Genomic DNA, 19,052 nt, shown 5'->3' on the forward strand with positions numbered 1-19,052 from the left:
TTCCCCGATTTTTGGTTGGGACAGGCGACCTTCGCGACCCTGCTGCAAAATATCTATCACCACAGTTCCCTGATAGGATACTAGGAACAAAATACACCATTTGTATAACTGTACTATTTGACTTCTTAAACACATCACAGACGCCCACAAATGAAACTGTCTGCTAGCAGAAAGAAGTCCCAGAGGATGTCGCCCTTTGATCCCTCTTCTTCACAGATTAAAAGAGAAGCGGAATCTACCTTCACAACACTGGAAAACCACCATTACCCAGAATATCGCCCTAGTCGAACCACCGGATACGTAGCGGTGGGAATTGCCATTCTCCCAACATTTTTGGCGGTGTTGGTGCCTGTATTTCCCAATTCTCCCTCTAGCAACGACATTGCGATACTCATCACAGATACTTTAATAGTTGTTCTAGTGACTTGGGCTGTCTGGTTTTTGGGTGAATGGCCTTGGAAGTGGCTTGAACAGGTAAAACAAACAAAACAACGACTTTTAAACCGGATTAACTCGCAACTTCTCATCCAAAAATCTGCTGATAACCGTAGCAGCAATAGAGAGTTCGAAGAAGGCGTTTATTTCTTAAAAAAGCTCATTGGAACAGAGAAAAAAGTCCTACTGTTCTGCTTCACTGGGATATTGGCTGGTGGCATTCTTATGGTCTACACCAGGGTGTTTATTATTGTTGAAGATTCCAGGAGAACCATTGTGTTTTCAAACTTGAATGTGTGTATCTATGTTTCATGGGGTACCTTTAGGTTGGCAGTGTTTCTATTAGAGACCACAAGAAGGAACTCGTTGGAAGCAGCTAAGAAGGATGACTACAACTTGATCAATGAGAGTCACCTCCATCTGTATATGAACACCAATAAAGGTGTGTTGGACCGGATGGCTGAAATGTTCATCGACAAAGCTCCAATACCGGAGCTACACAGACTCCAACAAGAGTTGAAAGAGAACGAGCTCAAGCAAGAACGGGAATGGAGACACCTTAAAAAAGCTGTTTCGAGCTTGAACCAAGAAATGTTGAGTATCAGAAAGTCTCCTCAACGTATATCTACTTTCCATCCATTTCCATTGAACTTCCAAAACAGAGATAGGGCTATTGGTCAGAATACGGACCACAGCTCAGTTCAGACCAGGTTATCTACGATTTTTGACCGAAATTTTCCCAGTAAAAAGCACAAGCGAGTCGGTGAAAATCTTAGACATTTTTCTGGTATCAAGTCCTTGGAAACTAGACTAAAGGAGAGAAACATTTTAAATGACTACAGTTCCGAAGTCAACTCTGGAACAGCTATACCTGAACCTGAACCTGTTAATGTTGGTATGCTGCCCGGAATGACCTCCATTAAATCCTTTATTCTGTTAGCGAGTAGAATTAGACACAAGTACAACCTATTCGATGTGTGCAGACATCCATACATGATGAGGCATATTCTCATGGAAGAAATCCCCCCTTTCTTGAAGTCCTTTGAAGTATTTGACAAAATCATGCTTACCAAGCATATTCTACTTGAGCTAACCATCATTCACATCAAATCAAACATTGAAACTTTTAGACGGTACTTGCAGGCGATTGGAAACAAGTGCAAAATTTCAATGAAGATTGCGTTTATTCAAATAATATCTGCTCCGTTCAAAAGCCCATACAAGGTTTTGAGAACTAGCTTAAAGATCGTCTCTTTTGTTCCCAAAAAACTCATAAGAGAGTTGTTTATACATCCTTTTCGAATTATCCGGCCCAAGAAATCCCCTTCCCTAAGCCCAATAGCCATGTCTAATGACCTCCAAGACTTCCTAAAACCCTCAAAACTATCACCAATGTCAGAAATGGAGGAAAAACTTGAATCACCCATAAAACTTGAAGGATTGAGAGAGTTTACAATCAACCGAAGACATCTCCATCAGCGCAAGCGGAAACCCAGGTCCCCAATCCAGCGGTTCCATTAGATTAAAGTTTTATGTTTTTGCAGCCTCATTGTATTTACGCACTGGGTTCGCACCTTGTACTTAATCTCAAGAGAAGCATCACCGATTAATTTCTTGCACATCCAAACCTGTTTCCAAGATTGCAAACAAAAGACGCCCAAAACAGTACCGTCCGCCGTACAAGCGGTATGTGTACCGATCGGACTTCACTGCTGCTAATAGCAGTGATGAGGAAACAGATGATGAAGACGTGCTTATTCAGCAACAGAGAGATCAAAACTACAAAGACTTTCTGAGAAAGACCAACATAAACATCAGCTCGGTGTATGTACTCACCACACAGAAGCACTTCAAAGGACGAATATGGCCCATGTCTCAGTTCGAGAAAGTGGACGTTCTTAGATGTTGCTTGGAGAAGAAAAACGAAGTATATGACAAAACCTTGAAGGTGATGAATGATGAATTCGAAGAGCAGGAACGACTTATGAGGTTCCCCATGGAAATAGTGGTTCATATCCTAAAGGTACTTTACTACCGTGGAAAACTCACGCCCAAATATTTATGTCTCAACAAGATGTTCTATAACGTGGTACTACCCATGATCTATGGGTATCCAACCTTGAAGGCCACGAATTTTTTCAGTTTTGTGGAGACCGTGAGTTCCAACAAGAAACTAGGAGAACACATAAAGCAACTTGATTTATCTTACGTGATCCAATCAGGTAAGAACTCATTTGTTGCCAAACTTTTGAAAAGATCCAAGAAAAACCTCGACATCTTCGTTGCACCTCAGACCAGTTTTGGTTTGGCCCCATTGGTAGCCCTAAAGAACTGCGAGAACCTCAGGGTCTTGGATCTTCGACTAGTCAGTGAAACTCTCAACTTATCAGAGCTTTTCAACTCCATTCGAAATCTCGATAAGCTCACGAGCCTCTCATTCCCCCGATCTTCCATCGAAATGGATTCCAAACTAATGAACCAAATCCACTGGCCACCCACGCTATCATCCTTAAGAATATCTGGTGGTATAAGTGACGAGTTTCTTATGAAGTCAACGTTGCCCAGCACCATTACCAACTTGGAGTTTGCTCACTGCCCTCATATCAAGGACGAAGGCATCAAATCACTACTCTACAAGTTTGGAAAGAACTTGAAGACACTTCGAGTAGAGTATCCCATGCCCAAGCTCCGTGATGATAGCTTGGATATCATCTGGGACTATTGTCCCAATTTGACGGTTCTACTGATATATGTCGACTACATCTCCGGATCGTTCTTTGACGACTTCAACTTGAGGTTCTTGGACCACCAAAGGCCGTTGAAGACTCTCTACATCGATAGCAGTGGGATGCTTGGAACCTCCACCAAGCTCAATCCACTCGACTTGGCAATTGCATTAATCGACAAACGCCTCCCCATGCTCAAGTTTATTCGGTGTACGGCCAAACTAGGATGGGATCCCAAATCAGATCTTCTATCCACCATCATCGAAGAGCTTGAAGATAGGAACGGTGGGCTCTACCTCGGGTATTAAATAAATATTTATAGATCTGTATTACTAGGTATAATCATGAAACCTCAAAACCGAAGTGTCGCGTAGCCTCAATTTTTCATTGTAAAACATTTCTCCATGTCCGAAGTAAAGCTACCCCCCGGCTACCACCAGGGCATAGCAAGGCCGTACTACACATCCAGCCCCATACCAGCAGTGGTGGGAAGAGCCGTGCTTGGAAACATTGACCGGTTCTGCCTCTTTTCCCTTTTGGCAGTGGGTGTGCTCGTCCGGCTCTACAAACTCCCATACCCCAGTGAAGTTGTATTTGACGAAGTCAACTTCGGAAGCTATATTCACGAATACTTCCACGGGAGATTCTTCATCGACGTGCATCCACCGTTGATCAAGTTGCTCTATTACTGGTGTGCCATACTATTTGGGTATGATGGAGAATTCGAGTTCAGCCACGTAGACGAGAAGTACGATCAAAACGTCCCGTATGTTGCCCTCCGGCTCGTATCGGCGACATGTGGGTTAGTGACGATACCAGTGACATATCTCATTCTCCGCCACAACTATTGTGGTCCGGTGTCGGCGTTGTTTGGCTCGTTTTTGGTGTTGATCGAGAACTCGATGGTGACCCAATCACGGTTTTTCTTCTTGGACTCGCCATTGATCTTGTTTACCGCTGTCACGATGTTGGGTTTCAGCATGGCGAGAAACTCGACTGCTTTCAGTGGCCGCTGGCATGCCAACTGGTTACTCACAGGAGTGTTTTTAGGGCTCGCATGCTCAAGTAAGTCGAGTGGACTCTTAACTTATGGGTGGATTGGGATCTTGGCATTCTTACAACTATGGACCGTTTTGGGGGACTTGGAGGTGTCGGATTTTGGGTGGTGGAAACACTTGGTTGCCAGAATTGTTTATTTGGTGGGTGTTCCGTTCACGATCTATTTGGCAGCTTTCTCGCTTCATTTCCATGCCCTTCCGAATGTAGGTCCAGGAGCCGGCCCCATGACGCCCCAGTTCAAGGCCACATTCAAGGACTATGACACCATCCGAAAAGAGCCGGTGGAAGTGGTTTATGGCAGTACGGTGACTTTAAAACATAATGAGGTGGGTAAGTACTTACACTCACACCCATTTAATTATAAAACTGGCTCCAAAGAACAGCAGGTGACGTTATATCTGTATCACACTGACTACAACAACGAGTGGGAAATACATCCCAAGACCAAGAGGACCGATATGAGACTCTTTGACCAGGTGAATCCCATTAAAAATGGAGATGTGGTGAGACTTTTCCACAAAGCTACCGGAAAGTTTCTTCATGTCAACAACGTGAGGCCCCCCATCACTGAGAAGGACTACGCCAACGAGGTGTCGTGTAACGGAACACGAGACTTATTGGGAGACATCAACTACGAGTTCAAAATCCATATCTTGGACAAAAAGCCCCATTCAAAAAACAATTTGCCCAACATAAAGCTCAGGGCCACCGAGTCCGTGTTCCAGCTCTTCCACCAAGGGACCAGGTGTTCTCTAGTGGCCCATCAAGGGAAGCTTCCGGGATGGGCATTTGGTCAAAACGAAGTTCTTTGCATCAACCAGCCCACTATTCCTAACACTTTATGGTATGTCGAGTACAACAGCCATCCAATGCTAGACAAGGATCAAAGTTCCGAGAGAGTCAACCTAGGAGGCCTCACGTTCTGGAAAAAGTTTGTGGAGTACCAAAAAGTGATGTGGATGTTCAACAAGGGCATGGGAGGTTCTCATGAGTATGGCTCAAGACCCGAAGCATGGCCATTTTTGATCAGGGGAACCAACTATTACTCTACAGATGCCAGGGTAAAGACAGCAGATGAGCCTGGAAGTCATATATACTATTTTGGAAACCTTGCCATCTATTATTTTGGAGTTATGGCCATTTTGTTCATTGGATTGAAACAAGTCTTCTACTTGATTAACCATTTGAACCCATTCATGCTCCCCAATGAAACTACCAACGTCAGTATGTTCTACCAGGCAACCATGGAAACCATACTTGGGTATGTGGTTCATTACCAACCATACTTTATGATGGAGCGAGAATTGTTCTTACACCATTACTTACCGGCAATTTATTTCTGTATTTTGACGGTGACGTACTTTGTTGAGTATCAGATATCGAAACGGAAGCTCTTTGGCTACATCTTGGTTGGGGTGATCGGAGGGCTTTCATTAGGATGTTTTGTGTATTTTTCTCCATTGATATATGGAACTGATTGGTCTAGAGAGGCATGTCGAGAAGCCAAGTGGATTGGATCCTGGGACTTTGACTGTAGGACCTACAAGAAGTAGGTGCCACAGAACGAAATGAGTATGTATATCTAATAGTACACAATGAGCATATGTAATTTACTTTGTGTTGGAGATGCCAGAAGCGACCTCTAAAATCAAACCTTCAACCCACTTTAAAAGCTCATCTTTCTGGTGTATTTTTTGTATTCTCTCACTTTCAACCTCCTGAAGCTCCACCGATAGATCCTTGATTAACTGCATCTGTGAATCTTCAGATATCCCTACTCCTGGTAAGGAATCAATTAGCATAGAGATTTGTCGAGACTTTAGTATTATATCCGTCGACAACTCGTTGATGGTGTTATCGAAATTGGCACCCAGACCCTCACTCTCATGTGAAGTCGGGTGGTCCGAGAGTCCGTTGCTGGTTTGGCCTGTTTGTGGTTGGGTTGGTTGTGGAGGTACTTGCCCGGCCACCGGCGCACTGGCAGCTATATTGGTGACAGAACTGGGGTCTTCATCGAGAGGTGCCTGCTCGCTGTGCACATTAACGTAGTTGACGGTGGCATTGAATTGCTCGATGAGCTGGTCCACACAGATCTGGAGTTGAGTGAGTCTGTCTGACATTAGGTGGAAGAATGTGATGAACAAACAATGAGGATGGATGAATTTCGCGGTTGCAAAAGTAGTGAGAAAAGACAGGGTGAGGGAAACGCAAGAGGTGTGCAAGAATTGGAGAGAGGATGTGAATCATGGGCAGAGGAGATATGGCGACGTCGGCGATGCATTAGAGAAGATTTGGGGATCTTTAGGGCTAAAGATGGAGGAGTTAGGGACAAAAATAGACATACTTCCCCCAATTGTGGTCAAAATAGATCCTGAAAAGACCCATACTAACTTCAGCCCATGTTCTACTGATCCATATACACCATACACAAAAACCTTCCACCCTCCCCTTAAACCATTCGCTTTCCACTTCGTGGCTCCACGATTCGCAGCCACGCCGCACTCGCACACGACTCAGATAAAAAAAGGATCACAGCTACACAATCCACATAATCCACACATCTACACTTTGCCTTCTTTCCACAAACACAATCCCCTACAAGCACGGCGCCTGAAATGAGTGACGCTGACTATGTACCCCATTGGCAAGAGGATTCAGGCTCCATGTGTTGTGTTCTTTGCGAGACACCCTTCACTTTTCTCAATCGAAGGCACCATTGCAGAAAGTGTGGAAGACTTGTTTGTGCTACTTGTTCGGACCAGGCGGTGCGGTACTTTCCGCGCACGGTGATTGCCAACCCTTCAGACACAGTCATATACCTGAGCCAGGCGGAAATCTACAAGACCTGTGATGAATGTGTAGAGGAAATAAGGATGATCCGAAGAGCATTATTTGACAGTAATATCGTGGGAGAACACGCAGAGAACCGGTCATGGAGCCTGTCGGCCAGCGAGGGTAATGCCAGTGCCAGCGGTACCATGAGCGTCCCGGCCGATGACCGAAACAGTGTGATGAAGTTTTCTCGCACCAGGACCTCCACCCGGGTGTTGGATTCCTCGACCAACTCGTCCACCAACAACTTGGCGAGCCTGCGGGACGATGATCTGGACCATAACTTGTGTCCTGTGTGTGCAATCAACATGTTGGATGCCTACATCACGACCCACAAGAAGAAGATCAATGAAATCAGTAATGATGACTTTGAGACCTTTAAAGAAGACCATATCAAAAGTTGTCTCACGTCGTTTGACTTTGACTACAGCCACTCACGGTTTGCGGGCGGGGCTAGCGGCAGTAACCACACGCATCCTCGCAACAAGATGTTGGTGTATAACATGCCCCCGATTCCAAAACCCCAGTTTGAAGCGATTCCCGCGGTGGAAGGGACTTCTTACGACACCATCAAACAGATGAGTGGATACGACGAAGGGTTGCATTTACGTATTGGGTCGGTCACATCGATAAGCACGGTTCAGCAGAACGAGAAGGAGGACCCGGATGATGATGACAATGAGTGTGTAATTTGTCTTGAGGAGTTGAAGCCAGGAGACAAGGTGGGCCGGTTGGAGTGTTTGTGTGTGTTCCACTACAAGTGTATCAAGGACTGGTTTAACAAGAAGGGATACGGCGAGTGTCCTGTGCACTATTTACTGAAGTAGAGCAACCACGACCGAGAGGCGGATGCCACGGTCAGGAGAGGCAGATGCTACGGTACGGTCAGGGACCTGCGATGCCACGGTACATGGAGTCTATAGATTATTTCGGTATGTTATGTTTGATTTTGTTGGAGGTGCCTCACCTCTCCTCTCGGTCGTGGTTGTCTCTATGGTTCCTATTACCTCTGCGCTCATGAATATCCTTCATCTGCCGAATGGCTTCTGCCACGGCTCTGTCCACGTGAACATGCAAAGTGTTCAACACCTGCTTCGAAGGCGAAGGATCCTTGGGGAGCTTCTTGCCCAAAACACTCTCGATTCTTAAATAGAGCTCCAAGTCGTACTGAGTGACGAGCGAAATCGATTTTCCTGATTTTCCAGCTCGGGCCGTTCTTCCCACTCGATGAATATATGCCTTGGAGTCAGTGGGGATATCGTAGTTTATCACCACGTCCACCGACGGAATATCCAATCCTCTGGCCGCCACATCGGTGGCTATCAAAATATTGGCTTTTCCCGACTTGAACTTATTCAAAGCTCCCAATCTCTGGGTCTGTGACAACTGCCCATTCAACGGTACCGACGAAAACCCCAAAAGTCGGGTCAAAATGGCCGTCCGTTCGGAGTTGGCCACTGTCCGTGTGAACACAATGATACTCTTGCCCATGAACTCGTTCAACAAGTGCACCAAAAAGGTGTTTTTATATCCATCGCTCACCAACATCATCGACTGCACCAAATTATCAGCCGTCTGGTATTTATTGGAAACCGCCACTCGAACAGGGTTTTTCAACGATGCCCGCTGTAACTTGGCAATCTTGTTAGTCATGGTAGCCGAAAACAAGTACGATGTTCTTTCCACCGGAATCACCTTTAGAATTTTATCCAACGCCGGCCCAAAGTCCATGTCGAGCAACCGATCGGCCTCATCCATCACCAAATATTTCAAATTCTTCAACGAAAACCCCTTGGTGTGTTCCAAGTGGTCCGTGATACGTCCGGGCGTCGCCACGATCACATGGGGCTTGCGCATCAAGTCTCGGGCCTGGTCCATCATGTCCATGCCTCCCACAATACAAACCGATCGCAACCCCATTGAGGACCCGAGCGCATCAAACGTTTCTTTTATCTGAAACGCCAACTCACGCGTGGGAGCCAACACCAAGCTGAAGTACGGGGTCTTGGCGTGCCAGAGCGCCTGGAGAATGGGGATGGCGAAGGCAGCGGTTTTCCCAGAACCGGTTTGTGCCAATCCAATAATGTCTTTACCTGCCAACGCGTGAGGGATGGATTCGGCCTGGATGGGTGTGGGCTTGGTGAACTTCATCGCCTGGATGGACTCCAAGATCTCAGGAATCAAGTCGAACTCGGCGAAGCTTTGGATTGCCGTCTCGGCCGATGCATCAACTACTTTGTCTTCCAACACCACTGAGGGAGCGATGGGGGGTTCAAGGGCGGGAGCAGCCGCTTGTTCCTGTTTTTTCTTCAAGGCGTTCTTCCTGATCTTGTCGGCCAAGGCCTGGGTGTCAAGAATACCCAGCGAGGGCCGGGCACTCTTGGAGGCCTTTTTGGTGGCATCTTTCATTTTGTGAGCCATTGGTATTGTGGTGAAATATAACTGTGTTTTCGCGATGAGATGCGAATGAGACTTTAAATTTTTCAAACCTGCTACCATGGCCAGAAGAAGACAGAAAACAAGAACCCATAAGAAGCTCACGGCAGAAGAGTTGGCCAAGATCCCCAAGTCGATGGTGCTCAGACTCGGGCTGTCGTTAAAAAACCACTCGTTGAGCCTGCTTGTGAGAGATTTTAGATATGTGATGCAGCCTCACACGGCCATCAACTTGAGAGAAAGAAAGAGTAATAAGTTGAAGGATTTCATCGTCATGGCCGGACCGTTGGGCGTCAGCGACTTGTTCGTATTCAAGCAATCGGAATCTACTGGTAACTTGTCGCTCAGAATCGGAAAGATGCCCAGAGGACCTATGTTGCAATTCAAGATAAATCTGTATTCATTGGTAAAAGACGTTCAAAAGATCTTAAAACACCCCAAGACAGTTGGTAAGGACTCTCCCGAGTTTCTTAACCCGCCATTGCTTGTGTTGAACGGATTCCTGGGTAAAATGAGTGAAGCCCCGCCTCATGAGAAATTGATGGTAACGGTGTTCCAAAACATGTTTCCTCCTATCCAGCCCCAACTGACAAGGGTCACCAGCATCAAAAGAATTTTAATGATCAACAAGGATCCCGAAACTCAGGAGATCTCCTTGAGACACTATGCCATCGACACCAAACTTGTCGACACTTCTCGTAACATTAAGAAGTTGATCAACTCTCATCACAATTTAAAGAAAAGCCTCCCTATAATGACCAAAAATGAAGATGTCAGTGACTTGTTGTTGGACCCATACTCGGTCGGCGGAATGACCTCCGATAGTGAAGTGGAAGACGATGCCATTGTCGACATTAACGAAGAAAACCAGGCATCTGCCACAAAAAAGGTTCCCGATCAGCAACAACCACAAGAAATCACCCGTAAAAAGGCCATCAAGCTCACGGAGTTGGGCCCCAGAATCAATATGAGCTTGGTCAAGATCGAAGAGAAGTTGACCGGCACCTCCAAGACCATTTATCACTCCAAGATTGTCAAGACGCCAGCTGAGTTGAAGAACTTGGAGAAACTGGCCGGAATCAAGAGAAAGTTGAAGGCCGAAAGAAGAGCCAAGCAATTGGAGAATGTTCAAGCCAAAAAAGACAAAAAGGATGAGAAAAAGGCTAGAAAGAAGGCTAGAATTGCCGATGAAAATGGTGAAAATCGGGACATTGAGCAAGATCAGTCCAGTGACAGTGACAGTGACAGTGACGGACCCGACGTCGATCAATATGAGATTGATAGTGATTTGTATAGTGAGTAGAAGAATGAGTCATGCATGTTTAACTTATAATTGTTCGATCTGGCTGATGATGCTGGAGATTTTGTTCTGGAGGTTTACCAATTCCACCGAATTTATTAGGGCCAAGTTGAAAGACGCCTGTGCTTCTCTCAATTGGTACGGCACGAGGGCACCGAATTGGTTAATTGGGTCTTTGTATAGCGAGTTTCCAAACTCCTCCGTGTGGCTGATACTTTCATTCTTTGAGCGGTGGACACTCGAAGACACAGCGGTGTTTTGGTTTTGTTTTGTGGTTTGGTCCTTTTTGGTGTATTCGGGTTCCTTGTCGTGTTTCTTCAGTTCCTGGCGTTGGAGGTAGTCCTCAAGCTCGAGATTTGGGCCGGATTTGATGTTTTTACAGGCCAAATATGATCTGAGGTCAAAGTCTTTGACGCCATAGGTCCGCAAACCACCACCGTTGAAGTTGGCTCTGCTGAGGTTAAGGAAACCATCGATGAAGTTGGTTCTAAACGAGGTGTTGGCAAGCGACTCGTACTGGTCGACGAGGTGTAGGAGCTGTTCAGTTAGAATGTCTTTGTGGTTGGAGGGATCCATGTTGAAATGCTGCGAATATTGGAATAAAAAGTGAGAACGCTGAGAGTGAGAAAGAAGGTTGGAGCTCAGTAAGTGAATATTTGTGAGGTGGTAATACTCTCGGTAGTAAAAGTCTCGGTAGTAATGGGTTTGGTATTAGCATCCAGCCGTTTGGCACCCAATAAAAACGGTTCCGCCAAACTTTACCTATTCTACTATTTAGCAGCCATTTAATACTGATATTTATATTCTGTGCTACTTGTACAACTGCTTCAAGCGTAGAAACTCTGTCCGCGGCAAGATGTCCCCGAAGCCCAAATCATCAGGCCGGGACCGGCTCTCAATCAACTGGGACTCCTCTGGTGACCGCTTCTTTTCTCGCATCTGGTTGCCATGATGCCAGATGCTATAGATGAGGTCTTCTTGTCCAAACTCCGAGTTCGTGGCGTTGTTGGTATACACGACATTGGCAAGATCATGAAGAATGTTGGCGGTCAAGCCCCAAACGTCGTATATCTTTTCATTTGTTTCCGAATGCCGTCTCGAGCCCAATCGGCCCCATTTTTCTCGATTGAGTTTTCTCGAGCCCCGAGACGTCTGGGGGACTTCTTCCGACTGGGCCTGACTCTCCTCTCCCTGGAGCTCGGCGGAGTCGCTATTGAGTTCCAGTTCCAGTTCCAGCTCCAGAAGGCCTTGAACTTCCTGCAACCAAGAAGCCTCACCTGCCACCAATTGCGGGAATGTGTACGTTCGCAACATCCAGGGTATACCACCCCATGACATCCGGAAACTCTGTTTTTCAATGCATTCCAACAGGTCTCGGTCGGAAATCGGATAGAGAAAGTCCTGGAGAGGACAGCTGAACACCGACGAACTTTCTCCAGGATTCAAGTTGACCTTCAAGTTGTGGATCAAATCTGCCCCCGACGTGTCGGCAGCAAACCGCATGAACCCCACGCACGGGCGGACAGCCAGAAATGTTCGTGACAAGTAACTGGGCATCACATTGAGATGGTCGATTTCAAACCCAAAATTTTTGAGGAGGTATTCGTTATTAGCCGAAAGGCCGATTTCTTCTTCCATCTCGCGGCGGGCCGTGTGCCATTCCAGCTCCAACCCGTTGTCACTCTTACCACCAGGGAAGGAGATATGACCAGGAAAATTCCTGAGTTTGGAGGAGCGCTTGGTGAGCACCACCCGCAATTCTCCCAACTTTCCCAAGAAAAGAAGCACAAACACCGCCGACCGCCTCAGGACCGGGAGTCGGTTCCATACCAGCGTCGGTTGGTTGTCATAATGGGGGAAGTTGTACTTGGTGATGGTGTTAAGAGGTGATTCCAGCATCAGACTGTGATTTTTACTGTCTAGCAATTTGTGGAGTCGCGCACAATTTAATACCAATATTCTATTATTCTATCCTAAGCTTCCAATAAGGTTGGTAATTCATTAACATCCAAGTTCTCATAGATCACCTTGTAGGTGGCCTCGAACAATGGGAACTCATCTTGCAACTTGTAGTTTTCCAAGAGCTCGTGCACCTCTTTGGCGGTCAAGATCCCCTGTGACGATTGTCCATTTAATAAGGTCTTTTCAGCCTCCCAGGCACTTACTCCATGTTCCACCATATACCGGGCCACACGAACATTTCTCCCACCGGAACAGGTGGTGATCAAGTCGGCGACTCCCGCAGATTCCTCGGTGAAGGTGGTTGCTTGTGGAGGTAATGAGGTCTTAATGCCGAACTTTTCGTAGTAAGACGCAAACTTGATGGTTTCTTTGATTCCGATTCTCATGACAGCTGCCTTAGCATTATCCCCCCACCCGGCACCTTCCACCAATCCCGCAGCAATGGCAACCACATTCTTGAGAGCTCCAGCAATGGAGGCTCCCACCACGTCCTTGATGACGTTGACATGGAAATAACTTCGATGAAACGCTTCTCTCAACACGTACTCGTTGATATCGAGCCCGTCACCTTTGAAGTCCTTGGGCAAATCGTACGCGATGGAGGTTTCCGACCACTTTTCTTTGGCTACCTCGTTGGCGATGTTGGCTCCTGATAATACACCACAGTGGATTCCCAACGTATCGGTGATGGATTGTGACAAAAGTTTACATCCTTCCTGGGTCACTTCCAACCCTTTCAAGCATGAAATGGCTCTGACAGAAGGTTTCACTTGTCCCACAAGTTGTTTACAAACTCTGGGTAAGAATTGATGAGGAATGTTGAACACCAACAAGTCGGCATTTTTGACGGTGTCTACCACGTCGGGGTTGGCGATCAAGTTTTCGGGCAATTGAATACCGGGCAAGTACTTGACGTTTTCGTGCTTGGTGTTAATTATATCAGTCAATTTCTCTCCGTTTATGTCCTCTTCAAATACCCACATATTTACGGATTTTTGGAAGATTTCGGGCTTGTCTCTGGTGTTTTCGGCCACGAGTTTGGCGACGGCAGTTCCCCAGTTTCCGGAGCCGATGATGGCGATTCTGAAAGGAGTGACGATTTTGATGGGTGTAGTAGTCATGACGGCGTTGCGAAATGTGGAAAAGGTGGTCCTGTTTGCTCCTTATATAGTTTTAGGAGGCGACTTTCTTTTAGGGTTGTGAGAACCGGCGGCGATGGGTGAATGAGATCCGGGTGGAGGTACATACAGGACTACCACCCAAAAAAAAAGCCCCCACCGATCCCACCCTACTGTCCAGGCAGCGCTTGTGCCTCCACCATTTCCTTGGCTGTAGGTGGCACCATTACATCATAATGCCATCATAGGGCCTGATACCTTGGAAGTCTTTGTTTTAGTAGTTGATCAAGCAGAGCCGATGTGGTGCTGCCATCGGTCGGGGTTCGGACTTCCCCAACATTTTTATTTTCGGAGGTTGCTGATCGGCACTCTGCCCCCCTAGTGACAGCCCGTTCCCCTTCCCCGACGGTACCACCACCACCAAAGTTTTTCCGCAACCACAAAAATCACCAAACTCCGAAAAAGAAAAATGTCCGCAGGAAGTTTTTCCTGATATACAGGTAATGATATCATCGTTACATCATTTAACTCCTACAATAGAATCCTGATTCGTATCGTACCTGATAACCGGAGTGCGGTATTCACTGCACTTTATGAATCCGCCCCTACTGATAATCGTCATCGTGCCGATACGCTTCATATTCTTGCTGGCGCATCCGATCAAGAGAGGTGCTCACCTGGTTCATCCCATCGGTCATGTCCAAAAAATCGTCGTCTTCCATCCAGTTTCTGGCCTTCACTTGATTTCCACTAATAATCCGGGCCGCCTGGAGGGGTTCCGAAATGCCTTCAAGACTTCCGTCTGGAATGTGCGCAAGCGGGTCGGGAAGATGGCTGTTTTGCAGAGGGTCGGCTACCTGCTGTTCCGTATGAGGATAATCGTGGTAGTGCATCATGGGGTTGCCGGTGAGAATCGGGTTGGCATGGGAAGTCGTTGAAGGCTCGTTTATCAGTATCCGGTCGTGGGTAACCGTCTCTTCCCGGTCGTGGGCAAGTGCTACGTCTCGGACATCATTGCCTTGTTGGTCCACCAACTTATCTCCTTGGGTGGATAATTCGACCCGCCGATGGGAGATCGAATCCATGAGTTTCATGAATTCCGAGTTCTTCAACTTGTCGGCCATTTCGTTGTTGCGCAGTCCCTGGGAGCTTAGAGTGGTGTGAATCAGCTTGGCAGCCATGGCAAACTCTTGTTTGTCGGAGGTGTCTGCTGCGAGTTCCTTTTCAATATCCTGGAAATGCTGTTCGAATTGTTGATTTTGCTGTTCCAAGTGGTGGGTTTCTCTGTGTTCCGTCATGTTGGCGGCAATGGGCTCGAAATGGGTCCGGAGGTTGCTCCGGGTATTGAGCTGGAAGCTGGTGTAATTGGGGGAGAGTTGGGATGGTTGAGACCGGGTTTGGGAGTTGAACTGGGAGTGCCAGTCCTGCTGATATTGTTGTTGTTGATGCTGTTGATGATGTTGTTGATGTTGTTGATGATGTTGTTGTTGATGATGCTGATGCTGTCTCTGCTCTAAAGACATGTGCGAGAAGTCGTTGACCCATCCCTGTTGTTGGGCCTGGGGAAGCTGGGACGGCGGACCCGGCCGCTGGATCGTACCGGGATTGAACTGGTTCATGAACTGCGAGGCAAAATTGGTGGTGGGAGCCCCACTAAACTCCTGGAACTGTTGGTTCAAGTTGTTATCCACCACATTGGTGTTTCTGAAGGACTGAGGACCCATAGGCCCCCGGCCACGGGCGACATCATTCTGGAGGGACGTGTCACGCAGCGAGTACTGTGCCAAGTTCTTGACAGCATTAGAGGGACCACACGAATCCATGGCGTATATGGCAAGTAGTGAGTAATCTGGGGATTTGATTACCCACCTCGGTGCGATCACGAGTGATGCGGTGACCACACGCCCATTCGCACTGTTATTAGGAAGGTACACGTCCTGTTCACTCATTGGGATGGGGGGTACACGCGGTATCTGTCGTGGAAGGGACACGCACACGCCACCTACCACCCTTCCCACCCTTCCAGTGGGTCAGCGCCCACAACGGCACCCGCGGTGGGGCACGTGACCACGGCCCTGACGATAATATGTATACTAAAAGAGGAAATGTTCGACTGCAGATGTGCGTCTAATTCCACAGGGTGCGTCATTTGCGACTCCATTAAGACCCGATTCTGCGGGTAATGCCAGATCACTGAATATTATACAGGTCAGACGATCCAGTGATTCCACTCAGTATACGTGGTCGGTTACTGAAACAAGCAAATTATATATATAAACAAACCCAAACGGTCCTCAAACCACCCACGCAACATCCGGACAGGTGTCATTTCGGTAGTTTGGGTGCTGTTGCTATAAAGCCCATCAATTGAAAGGGGTGATAAAACCTTTGTCTCAACTTTTGTTTTTGTCACAAGTTTCAGAAGGGGGGATAAACAGTGCATGATCTTGTTTCCAAAGGATTTAACATCTCGTATTGTCTTCTGGCGCTTTACGTTACACGCTCACGCCCGATTTATATATTTGCCTTAGATCCATCATAGCTGCGAAACGCCATAATTATAAACCTCCCATGGAAGGGAAGAAGTATACCCGGAGCAAGGCTGGGTGTCTTCTGTGCCGCCGGCGGAAGTACGTATCGTCATCAAAATTTGTGGCTTTCTTGTTACTAACTGTCTAGAAAAAAGTGTGATGAAACAAAACCCATTTGTAATGCTTGCAAGAGACTCAATTTGGAGTGTAGTTATGTTAAGGATAACCTCGACTGGAAGATTACAGAACCCCATCGAAACCTCAAGAACTTCACCAACTACACCACCGCCAAACCCATCTCCCCCGGGTTTGAATCTTGGTCGGTATATCAGGAGGGTCTTGGATCCCACTCCAATCTTGCATCTCATTCCAATCTTGTACCTCATTCCAACCACACCACCGCCATGGCCTTGTCATCGTCGCTCCACCACCACGGGTATGTGGAGCCGCCTCCTCTAGGAACCTTCTATGAAAACCAACGAGATCACTTACTGCCGCTCAGTCTGAATGTGCAACCCAACGAATATTTGTCTCCTGAACCGCAAGCCGCCAGAAACGCCCAAACCTGGGGAACCACCCCGTTTCACGCCAATGATGACGTTCTTTATGCCTTCACAGGCATGCTTGACTTTGATATGCCGCCTCCACCGGCCATGGAGGCCAAAAAGAAAAAGTCAGGAAAGTGGAAACTGTATGAGCCTAGGTAGCTTTCCCTACCTTTTAATGAATATATTGTTAAATCTCCTTGTGTCTCTTCACCATCTGTCTCTGGATACTGTTGAGGTCGTCGGCATCACGGAGCCCGGCCTTCACCAACGCCCGTATCCTCATTTGCTCTCCCCAGATAATCAACACCACCGCACACCCACAAGCTATCCAAAGCACAATGGCGGTGATGGTGCAAGTCCACCCCAACCCGATGTTCTTGATGCTCGTCAAGCACGACGCTGATGCCACCGCCGCCGCCACGTACCGCGAGAAGTAGCTGCTGGCAATACCATCTCCCCCGAGCTCAGGCATCGAGTCCACACAATAGGCATTTGAAGCCGGGAAAATGCACGTTTGGGCCACTCCACCCATGAACAAGAATATGATGGGCACGGCCATGCCACCCTTCTTGTACTCAATTGACCATCCGTATATCATGGTGCTCACGGGATACATGATTCCCAACGGGATAAGAACTGTTCGCAACCGGTCCTCAGGAACCCTTCTACCTTTTTTCTTCATGTACCGCTTGACGGTCCAGTCGGCCCACGGACCGCCTATGAAGCTGCCGGTGACGTATCCCATGCCAGGAGCCAAGTAGAAAAGCCCACTATAAAGCGGCGAGTCTAGATGGAAACGAGGCTCGAGCACCGAGCGAATCGGCGTTTGCAACTGGAACATGGTGTACAAGGTGGCAATGGCAATGAATCCATCGATCGAGAGGTTGGGGTACTTTAATGCCTTCATGATACGGAGCGGGTTGAAGGGTACAAACACAAACCTGGTGGATGGGTTGGTTTTGCGGGCTTCTGCTAGTACCAACGAGTGAACCGTCTGCACCGACGTCTCCGGTAAAAAAAACACCGCTAGCACCATCACCATGGCACCAGCTCCCATCATCACCCAGAGAATCACTCGCCAGGACGTGAAGTTGACGATAATCCCCCCAAACACCGGACCAAACCCAGTTCCCACCTGAGCCCCTGCCACCAACGCCGCCATGGCTCTGCCACGCTGGGTCGGGTGGTAGACGTCGCCCACAATGTGTCCCCCGATGCTGAAGAATGAGGTCCCGAAGAACCCACTCATACACCGAAACACAAAGAACATGGCCAAGTTCTGAGACACCGCTACCAAGGCCGAACTCACACAGAACATCACGCTGCAGAACAAAAATGTGTAGCGCCGGCCGTAGATGTCGCTGCAGGGCGAGAAGATGCACGGCAGAAGCGACATGCACACACAGTAGATGGCATTGGAGACATTAATGATTTCCTCGGTGGTGTTGAAACGCAGGGCTATTTCGGGAATAGCAGGCAAAATCGTCAACGACGACAACGGGGCCAAGAAGCCTGACATGGCGGAGATAAGGAGGCATACGTGCTTGGTTTTGTTGGAGAACCGGGCATATTTGGGGTCTTTTTCAGACGCAGTTTTGTGGAGCACCTCGGGTTCCAGTGTCTCATCTCCCACCGATGAGTGCCGAGACTGGAGCCGGGAAATTTGGCGGGACGTGGCTTCGGAGGTGATGGCTCGCAAGTCGAGCGGAACCTCGTGGAAGCCTCCGACGTCCATTTGGAGAGTGTTTTGTTCATAGTGCTCGGAGTCCATATCCGAAGGAAGAGACGTATTTGAGTCCTGGTCTGACGTACCGAGATCGAACTTGGGCTCGAAGCCATCCACGTGATTGTCTTCCAGGGCTACCATCATGTGGTTGTTTTTGTGGCGTGTAAAACGATTTGGAGGTGGTGCAAACTAGTCGTGAGTTATAGCAGCCAAAGAAACCATATATGAAGTAGATATTGGTGATGGTTGCAAATATACAAAATTGTCGAGAGATGTGCTTTGCAGTTGTATGAACCTGGTATGGGAAGGTTGTTGTGTTGTGTTAAGCTGGTGTAACCCCTGGAGGTGACTGATATACTTTTAGTGCTATGACGCTCAT

At 47.6% G+C, this 19,052-nt stretch overlaps 12 protein-coding genes across 12 annotated transcripts; 5 read left to right on the forward strand and 7 right to left on the reverse strand. All coding sequences in view use genetic code 12, as the record gives it.

Moving 5' to 3' along the window:
- Nucleotides 1–660: 660 nt before the first annotated feature.
- PSN45_003130 (uncharacterized protein) lies at nt 661–3,469 on the forward strand (the record flags this gene model as incomplete). The annotated part of the gene is made up of 2 exons (XM_066158019.1): nt 661–1,718; nt 2,089–3,469. The coding sequence occupies 2 exons, from the start codon at nt 661–663 to the stop codon at nt 3,467–3,469; spliced, it is 2,439 nt and encodes an 812-aa protein (XP_066014116.1).
- A 96-nt stretch (nt 3,470–3,565) lies between these two features.
- On the forward strand, nt 3,566–5,773 carry PSN45_003131 (dolichyl-phosphate-mannose-protein O-mannosyl transferase; the record flags this gene model as incomplete). The annotated part of the gene is made up of 1 exon (XM_006684804.1): nt 3,566–5,773. One exon carries the CDS (start codon nt 3,566–3,568, stop codon nt 5,771–5,773), a length of 2,208 nt encoding a protein of 735 aa, XP_006684867.1.
- Nucleotides 5,774–5,830: 57 nt separating this feature from the next.
- On the reverse strand, nt 5,831–6,340 carry SRB7 (RNA polymerase II mediator complex subunit; the record flags this gene model as incomplete). The annotated part of the gene is made up of 1 exon (XM_006684560.2): nt 5,831–6,340. One exon carries the CDS (start codon nt 6,338–6,340, stop codon nt 5,831–5,833), a length of 510 nt encoding a protein of 169 aa, XP_006684623.2.
- Nucleotides 6,341–6,835: 495 nt separating this feature from the next.
- On the forward strand, nt 6,836–7,879 carry PSN45_003133 (uncharacterized protein; the record flags this gene model as incomplete). Its single annotated transcript, XM_066158020.1, has 2 exons — nt 6,836–6,885; nt 6,943–7,879. The coding sequence occupies 2 exons, from the start codon at nt 6,836–6,838 to the stop codon at nt 7,877–7,879; spliced, it is 987 nt and encodes a 328-aa protein (XP_066014117.1).
- A 136-nt stretch (nt 7,880–8,015) lies between these two features.
- Nucleotides 8,016–9,473, reverse strand: RRP3 (ribosomal RNA processing protein; the record flags this gene model as incomplete). Its single annotated transcript, XM_006684559.2, has 1 exon — nt 8,016–9,473. The coding sequence occupies one exon, from the start codon at nt 9,471–9,473 to the stop codon at nt 8,016–8,018; it is 1,458 nt and encodes a 485-aa protein (XP_006684622.1).
- A 76-nt stretch (nt 9,474–9,549) lies between these two features.
- On the forward strand, nt 9,550–10,791 carry SSF1 (rRNA-binding ribosome biosynthesis protein; the record flags this gene model as incomplete). The annotated part of the gene is made up of 1 exon (XM_006684555.2): nt 9,550–10,791. One exon carries the CDS (start codon nt 9,550–9,552, stop codon nt 10,789–10,791), a length of 1,242 nt encoding a protein of 413 aa, XP_006684618.1.
- Nucleotides 10,792–10,815: 24 nt separating this feature from the next.
- On the reverse strand, nt 10,816–11,364 carry PSN45_003136 (uncharacterized protein; the record flags this gene model as incomplete). The annotated part of the gene is made up of 1 exon (XM_006684557.1): nt 10,816–11,364. The coding sequence occupies one exon, from the start codon at nt 11,362–11,364 to the stop codon at nt 10,816–10,818; it is 549 nt and encodes a 182-aa protein (XP_006684620.1).
- Nucleotides 11,365–11,598: 234 nt separating this feature from the next.
- Nucleotides 11,599–12,687, reverse strand: PCD1 (8-oxo-dGTP diphosphatase; the record flags this gene model as incomplete). The annotated part of the gene is made up of 1 exon (XM_006684802.1): nt 11,599–12,687. The coding sequence occupies one exon, from the start codon at nt 12,685–12,687 to the stop codon at nt 11,599–11,601; it is 1,089 nt and encodes a 362-aa protein (XP_006684865.1).
- A 74-nt stretch (nt 12,688–12,761) lies between these two features.
- GPD1_2 (glycerol-3-phosphate dehydrogenase) lies at nt 12,762–13,871 on the reverse strand (the record flags this gene model as incomplete). The annotated part of the gene is made up of 1 exon (XM_006684554.2): nt 12,762–13,871. The coding sequence occupies one exon, from the start codon at nt 13,869–13,871 to the stop codon at nt 12,762–12,764; it is 1,110 nt and encodes a 369-aa protein (XP_006684617.1).
- Nucleotides 13,872–14,473: 602 nt separating this feature from the next.
- Nucleotides 14,474–15,691, reverse strand: PSN45_003139 (uncharacterized protein; the record flags this gene model as incomplete). Its single annotated transcript, XM_006684553.2, has 1 exon — nt 14,474–15,691. One exon carries the CDS (start codon nt 15,689–15,691, stop codon nt 14,474–14,476), a length of 1,218 nt encoding a protein of 405 aa, XP_006684616.2.
- A 748-nt stretch (nt 15,692–16,439) lies between these two features.
- PSN45_003140 (uncharacterized protein) lies at nt 16,440–17,106 on the forward strand (the record flags this gene model as incomplete). Its single annotated transcript, XM_066158021.1, has 2 exons — nt 16,440–16,498; nt 16,548–17,106. 2 exons carry the CDS (start codon nt 16,440–16,442, stop codon nt 17,104–17,106), a joined length of 618 nt encoding a protein of 205 aa, XP_066014118.1.
- A 28-nt stretch (nt 17,107–17,134) lies between these two features.
- On the reverse strand, nt 17,135–18,817 carry PSN45_003141 (uncharacterized protein; the record flags this gene model as incomplete). Its single annotated transcript, XM_006684552.2, has 1 exon — nt 17,135–18,817. The coding sequence occupies one exon, from the start codon at nt 18,815–18,817 to the stop codon at nt 17,135–17,137; it is 1,683 nt and encodes a 560-aa protein (XP_006684615.2).
- Between the last annotated feature and the right edge of the window lie 235 nt (nt 18,818–19,052).

Source organism: Yamadazyma tenuis, chromosome 4, assembly GCF_029203305.1.
Source record: "Yamadazyma tenuis chromosome 4, complete sequence".
NCBI lineage: Eukaryota > Fungi > Ascomycota > Pichiomycetes > Serinales > Debaryomycetaceae > Yamadazyma > Yamadazyma tenuis.